Raw genomic sequence first — 7,692 nt, 5'->3', positions numbered from 1 at the left:
CAAAAAGTTGCTGTAAATTCTCACCAGATGCCCATATAGTAGTGTCATCAGCACATAAAATAAATTTCAATAATTCAGATACTTTACATATGTCATTGATATATAATATAAACAGTTTAGGACCCAGAACTGAACCTTGGGGGACTCCACATACAATGTCCAAAACATTCGACTGATATTCCAACTTCACAAATTGACATCTATGTGTCAAATAACTTCTAATCCATTTCAGAACCATTCCCCTAATCCAATATCTTTCTAATTTATCAATTAATATTCAATTAATATTTCATGATTAATTGTATCAAATGCTTTTTTTAGGTCAATAAATATTCCTAAAAAATGAAAAATTTTAAGTATGTTTCTCTTCAAATATATATTGTACATTGCAGTTTGTAAGTGTTTGGAGAATGTTTGGACAATTCACATCCATGCTGCGTGAACACTGTTGCAATTGTGGCTCTTGCTGAAAACCAAACTGAAGCAGAAGAAGAGAGCATAACCGGGGAAGATGCTGTGTGGTGGCAGGAATCATTGATTGACATCAGAAATGTGAACACTCAATTAGATTAAACTGAGACCATATAACATTTGCTGAATAGAATCCATTGTGGCCACAAATAATATTTACTGTAGGGGATATTTGCAGTAGCAAAACTACAGTATAGAAGAGTCATAAATTCACTGAACTGAGTACTGAGTATACCGAATCAACCAAGAGTGTGTTTTATTTCTTATGAATCCTACTTTTCAAACATTAGAAGAATGTTTTATTTATTCTTTTCAGATGTTACTGTATATTGTCTCATTTTAAAGCTGAAGATTGGCGCTTTATTTCTCACACACCACACATATTTTAATCTATCAATATATGTTAGTGTAACAAAATGACAAATGACAAAAATGTGTCCCTGTCTAAATATGTAGACTGCACTGTATATATCTCACATACATCTTACATTATCCAATCAGTAATGGTCAAGTTTGAAGCCTTCAACTGGAGTCTTGTGAAGCTGCAGAAATCACTTAAAAGCCGTTTGACTGTGCAAAAAATGAAACCAGTGGGGGTTTAGGACACAAATATAGCAGTTAGCAATGCATGAGTCATCAGTCTGAGACTTTGTACATCCCAAAGAGGGGAAAGGCAAAGTATGCAGAGGAATCTGGGGGATTATAGGAAGGAGAGGCAGAGGCCAAGGAAGGGAGAGAGGAAGGCGGTTGTTATAGGCAGCCAGCATATTTCAGTTTGATATCTAGGTCTGCGTCAGTGTGTCACACTCTTTAAAACTGGCAGGGTTCACCCACTCTCATCACCTGGAATGAAGCACAGCTTTCTTAAGCCTTTCCTGAACAAGCAGAAGCTTTTTTTGCAGCTTCCTATTTAATGACATCTTCCAACAGCAGTGTCTCTTTCTTTAATCCTTTTTTTTTTTTTTTGCCTATCTTCCGTTTTTCACTAAGCTCTCTCTGTCGCTCCATCCCTCCCTCCTTATGTCTCTCGTGCAGTAGCGCCTGACTTTCCCAGAGCAGGGTGGACTGTAGTGGAATGTGTGTTGCTGACTTTCACACGGGGTTAGGAGACAGCGCCTCGCGGGAGAGAGATGAGAGAGAGGGATGAGTCAAAGTGGGCAGGCAGGATCATATGTGTAGATAGGAGGCTGATTGAAAAAGGACCACAAGTATAAACAGGGTGAGAAGGATTTTCTGTGAGTTTTGTTGCAAGATCAGCCTCACCGCATCTTCCGGCCCTTGCAATCTTCTCTTGTGATTCCTAACGGGGAGGATATACCAAGGAGAGGAACAGAGGCATCACTTTCTTTTCCTGTTGAGAAGAATGGGGCCCTAATGAACATGTTTACATTTTTTCTCACACTGTACAAACAAGCCTATACAGAACCCTGGGGCCGTGAAGACTTTGCTTCACCTTCCTTCGCATCAGCTCCTCCTGCTTTTTCCTCCCACCCAACATGCTCTGTCTCCCTCGGGACCATACACTCAAAGCCCAGCAGCCTGTATTTTGTGCCCTGAAATGACATAGAGGAAGGGATTAAGAAATTTGTTGAACATGGGAGAGGCAGACAACAGTGACAGTTTTGAAACTCGATGTTGAAAAGGAAAAAGTGCGTAGGATGTGCTGCTCCAAGATTTTTGTTCCGTTTTCAGCTGTAAAGTAAACTTGTTAGTGGAGATGGGACAAAGTCATCGCTTTGCCAGTCTGGAGTAAAGCCCAGTCACTTTCATGTAAAAACAGTAAATAATAATGCTAATCACCAACTTATTAATCTTACCATCTGTTGCCAAGTAACATTTCCATAACACTTGTGCATGATTCAGTCACTAATAACAGTCTGGCCAACTGTTTTTTCCCTTATGTTGTCAGCATATCGATGCCACCTACATCCATGAATAAATTTAACAAGCTCTTTACAAACACTGTGTGAGCAAAAAGGGCAAACAAAAGTCCCAACTTAACAGTGAGCACACTAAACTCACTGTTCTCTCCATGTTGCTGTCACACAGATTCAAAGTTACATGTCTTTTTTTTATATATTTTTAACCTTCTTCATTTTATTTTCAATCTTTAAGTCATTCTATGTCAGAAGGCTAAAATCCAACAGGAGTCGAGTTTTGGTGGTAAAACTGGAGTTGAGTTAAAAGTATGTTTTTATTTTGTCAAGTCAGTCAGATTTAGGTTTCACTAAAGTTCAAGTTATGTGACTCCAGATGGCCTCTCTGCCCGTTAGCCTCTGGATGAACATTCTGTTAAATCAGGTGAGGGTTGTTCCTCCTGGTGCCATCCTCTCTGCTAATGCATTCACTCTCATCTCCTCCAGTCATTAATCTAAACAACAACTTACCTCATATTTGTTGACCTCACACACAAGTAATCACACTGAGGGGATCTAAATGGTCCCGGTGGGTCGCCCAGAAGAGGAGTCCTCTGTCGACAGTGCAGTATATCACCTTTCACTGTAACCTGCACTGAAATGCAATGAAGCTAATGGGGCTTAACATTATAGACTGAAGATCAGTGCAGCTAATGAATGAAGTTATTTTTGACTGAGTGCAAACACAGTGAAAAAACAAAGGTAAAGCTTAACGGGTAAAACCATGTTTTGAGTCAGTCCTCACAGTAGTCATGTGAGCAGAGCTGGCTGTCTGCCACTACGTCCAGTAGCCTAAGTGATGTGTGTGCATATGTGTGTTAGTATTTCAGTGAGAAGGTGCAGACACTGCTGATGCTGGGTGGCCTTGTGAACTCAGGATACATGGGATATCACATTTCTTTCTCCATCTCTGCTTGCACCTCTCTCTCTCTGTGCCTGTTGCTGATCTAACAGTTGTTACTTCCTCCATGCGAGATGCTACACTTCAACATATTGCCATGAGCCGACTCAGTCTGTTCCACATGTTTAGGTTTGATTGGGTGCAAATATGCATTCTGGTTTAAGACCACGACCAGTGATACAGTATTGATAGTGGTTCGTCATTAAGTGTGAAGACAGATTTGTTTCTACTGTTTATGTTGGCTCACAATTCTTTCTCTGTTTTTGCATTCATTCATTCATGTTTCCTGTTGGTGTTCCTCTCTCTACGCCTGTTCTCCTTTATTGCACAATGTGTCAGGTAGCATGGTGAGGAGGATCTCAGATGTTTATAAAAGAAATACCTGTGAAGTAGAGCACTGCCACTGGAGTGGTGCAGTGTGAGATGGTTATCTGGACCACACTGGATGTTGCTTGTTCACAAATGAACTACTGTACTTGATGGTGCTGCGCTGTCTCACTTTCTTTGTTTAGACATGAATGGAAAGGAGAGGAATCGACTGCTCATAAACTCAGGAGGCTCACCCCCTCGTTCTCCTCCCATTCACATCTCTCTTTAGCCTCTTTTAAACAACATATTCACATATTAGAACCAGGATGGACGAGGTTTTAAAATAGAAAAAATAAAGACATACTTTTAATAGTCAAGGTTTTGGCTCTCAAGCCGTTTTGAAACAACCGCCCAGATGAAACATTTTCAGTAGTAAAGTTTTCAGACCATCAGACACCGACTCGTGTGTTGTTTTCAATAGATTTTGTTCAAGAGAGATTAGATTAAACTCTACTACATCTTTATTTCTGTCATCATCCATGAACAGAACACCAGTCTTGCTGTTTATCGTATATAATCATGTCATGTTTCTTGTGCAGAACATTGTGCAGCACATCATAGTTTGTGGGGAAGCAACTGTCAGCCAGTGACTAAAAATTAGTAAGCAAACATGTCAGTAAGCCCTGCACTCTTTAACATCACTGTCAGCTATGATTAGCTGCAGTATCACTGCTCTGTTTTCATGTGCTAAACTCATCCTGCTGTGTTGCGTATGTGGAGGTCTTGGCAGCATGGCACAGTTTGGCCTCCTTGGAAGTGACGCTCACACATAATTTGAACAGTATCCCCTCCGTGAGCACAAACTCACTCAGTCACACACATCTCTTTCACTGAAATACAGCTTCACCTTTGTATGCCTTCTGTGAGTTTCTGGCAGTTTTGGAGTTGCCAGGTCGTTTTGTTCATATTTAGCACTGTTGGCCTGGTCAGCACAAGGAGCAGAGTGAGCAGACAAGGATTAAAGACAGAAAAAGAGTGCTGGAACTGTCAAGTCTGTTTTAGGACATGGTCCGAGACAAGCTGGGAAATTTCCTTACTCATTTTTTTTTTTTTTTTTTTTACTTGCTACCAATTATAGCTTAACTCGAGTGTCTAGTCATTGACACTGCAAACACATATTCTATCTCTGTCTAAAGATATGCAAGCTAAACGTATGCTCTATCACACAAAATGTTGAGAAATGAGTTGTCAAGTGTGTGGCAGTTACACATTAGTGTAGGCATATACAGTAGGACCTCAAGTACAACTTTAAATTCTTAGTTTTATCTCATATGCAAAGATAAATATTCAAACATTCGCTCATTCACACACAGAGCTGATCAACAGCTGCGAGATACAACTGCATGAACTGCTATCATCTCCTGGGCAGAGTAGATGGAAATCAAATTTCCTCCCTTTACTTTTTAGATTAGTCACACACACACACACACACACACACATGCACGCACAACAGTGTGATGGTAATATGCATAGCATGGTTAGTCACAGAACGCAGTCTGTCCAGCAGACATCAGCTGTTGATTTTCTCACTGTGTGTGTGTACTTTTGCAAGAGTTTGCATTTCACTCCATCTGTCTCTTTGTGTACTTTGTTATTGTTTTTGGGCTGAGTGAATATGCAGATGTACAATGTACCATGTGAATTAACGAGAGCAGTGGGAAGAGTGTGTTTGTGTATCCATGAATGTGTTTGGAGTCAGTCAGGGGCGCTGTTGTGGAGCTCCCTCAGTCTTGGACAGTACAGCTCTTTCCTTTTTGGCGGGGGTGAATGTTGATAAATGGGATTATGTGATGGAGACACTGCAGGTCAGTTCAGCTTAGATGTTTGTATTTATTACACTCTTGAGGGAATAAAGCAGAACTAATCACATTTTGTGTCACGTACCTCATTGGAATATCTGAATGTGTTGTCTTGTGGGTTTCTGCTCATATGCATCCCACGAAACAGGTGCCACAGGAAAGTGGGCTAAATCCTGTGCACCTGTGTTCTTATGAAGCAAAGGAATTTCTCATTTTAATCCTCCATACCACCTCCTTTAACTCAGTTTTTCCTACCAACACCCCCTCCTCCTCTTATTTTTGTCCTTCTCATCTTGTTCTTTCTCTTGTCTATTATTTCTTTCCTCTAACACTCCTTCTTTTCTATCTGCAGGGAATAGCCTCTGTTCTGCAGCGCAGGTCTGACAATGAGGAGTATGTGGAAGTCGGACGCCTCGGACCCTCTGACTACTTTGGTAAGTGGCTCTGAAGACATTTTATTTCCCAAATAGCACATAAAATGAAAAGCTATTGGTCAAAACAGAGACTAGGTTATATAATACCTAATATTTTAGTTTTTATTTTTTATTACTTGTGCAAGAAGAAACACAAATATATCAATTCTGAGATGTTACAGAGCTGAGGAAGATAAGCTGGTTAATCATTTCCCTCCACAGATTTTTAATCTGTTGTCACTAAAAAAGGTTGAATCAGCAATTCTAGAATGTTCTTGATTATAGGTGAACTGTGGTTTGTGTCAAAATGTCAGGATATAGTGAAAACTGTCTCAGATACAGTCCAAGGTGACGTGTTTTTTTTGTTTGACTAATTGTTTAGATTGGAACACATTTGATGGCATCCCAGCTGACTGTCCTCTTCTTCTTCATCCAGGTGAAATCGCCCTGCTGTTGAACCGGCCCAGGGCAGCCACTGTAGTCGCCCGTGGTCCGCTCAAGTGTGTGAAGCTGGACAGGCCCCGCTTCGAGCGCGTGCTGGGGCCGTGCTCAGAAATCCTTAAAAGGAACATCCAGAGATACAACAGCTTCATTTCTCTCACCGTGTGACGGGTCGGCCCCTCTGGGCACCACCAGCCGGGGTGGGCAGCATCAGCATCAGAGATTTGGTGGGAGGGGGTGAGGATGCAGGGTAGATGGTTTTACATCCACAATGACAGGTTGCTTATATCCTGCCTTTTGTTTTTTCCTCCATTTTGTGCATTTCTTTTTTTTGGCCTTGTGCACTTTGACTTGACCTGTGCTGTCACGTAGCTTTATGTCAAAAACAACATGCGGGAGTGTAAAAATCAGAGTGAAGACAGAGATCATTCAACTCAGTATACACTGTAAATGAGGCATGTATACAGTGTGTCGACTGTATATGACGCATACTTGGAATGGCGTTTGCACTTTCGTGTTTTTACGAAGGGTACGGATAAATTCAGGAAATAAGAAGGAAGTAAAGTCATGTTTACGTACAGCGGGAGGAAGTGAGTACACATTTCTTTGCTCGCTGACTGTGGTTTGCCTTTTTTTTTCCACCTTTGGGTGTGTGGTGCCATTTCTTTCTAGGTCAGATCAGACCTTCACTACACAGACCTCTGTTCCCTAAAACAGATGTTGAGGTATGAAGAAAAATAAATTCTTTGCTCTTTCTTTTGTTTTTAGAGCTTACGTGTGCTTTTACTGTTGTTGTAAGAGGCAGTGATATGTTGAGTTCAGATTTTATATTATGTGGCGTGTGCCAGCCAAATAGATCGACGAGTTGCTTTTTCCTCAAGAATTCCTCTCTTTTCCAATATTCCCTGAAGTGGTTCAGTCTGATCTGTGAGCTGTGGTGTTTTAAAGGTACAGTAGTGTTGTCAGTCTGGTCAACATACACACAAAGTCTGAAACACGCTGACATGACACACACAAACATACTGTATATGCTTACACCGTCTCAGGACTAAATAAATCTAAACACAAACATCTGATGCTTTTTATAAGCTGATTTTGGTTTATGTTACATTGCTTGATGAAAGCTTTTGCACCAGTTTGTGTTGTTGGGTCAATGCAAGCATTTGATTTTGCTGTTTTAACACATGATGTCTGTTATAAATGCATAAATGATAGGGATGGGATGATACTTTTTTCGATACGATTCGATGCACAGTATAGTGTATATGATTCAGTTCAAAGTTAGAAATTCAATGATAATGTGGGCAGCATGGTGGGGCAGTGGTTAGTCTCGGGGCAAGAAGGTTCTGGGTTCGAGCCCCCGCCGACCAGGGGCCTTTCTG

At 40.9% G+C, this 7,692-nt stretch overlaps 1 protein-coding gene across 3 annotated transcripts in view; it reads left to right on the top strand.

The window, feature by feature from the left end:
- The window catches only part of prkar1b (protein kinase, cAMP-dependent, regulatory, type I, beta), a 63,780-nt gene extending 56,094 nt beyond the window's left edge, over positions 1 to 7,686 (top strand). For all 3 annotated transcript variants that reach the window (XM_020622143.1, XM_020622142.1, XM_020622144.1), the window contains 2 exons: positions 5,809 to 5,890; positions 6,306 to 7,686. In XM_020622143.1, the coding sequence (XP_020477799.1) occupies positions 5,809 to 5,890; positions 6,306 to 6,478 (255 nt within the window). In that variant the 3' untranslated portion in view covers positions 6,479 to 7,686. The remainder of the gene's footprint in view (positions 1 to 5,808; positions 5,891 to 6,305) is intronic.
- Positions 7,687 to 7,692: the final 6 nt, after the last annotated feature.

Source organism: Monopterus albus, unplaced genomic scaffold (assembly GCF_001952655.1).
Source record: "Monopterus albus unplaced genomic scaffold, M_albus_1.0 scaffold273.1, whole genome shotgun sequence".
NCBI lineage: Eukaryota > Metazoa > Chordata > Actinopteri > Synbranchiformes > Synbranchidae > Monopterus > Monopterus albus.
This window is presented reverse-complemented; position numbering and strand designations above follow the sequence as displayed.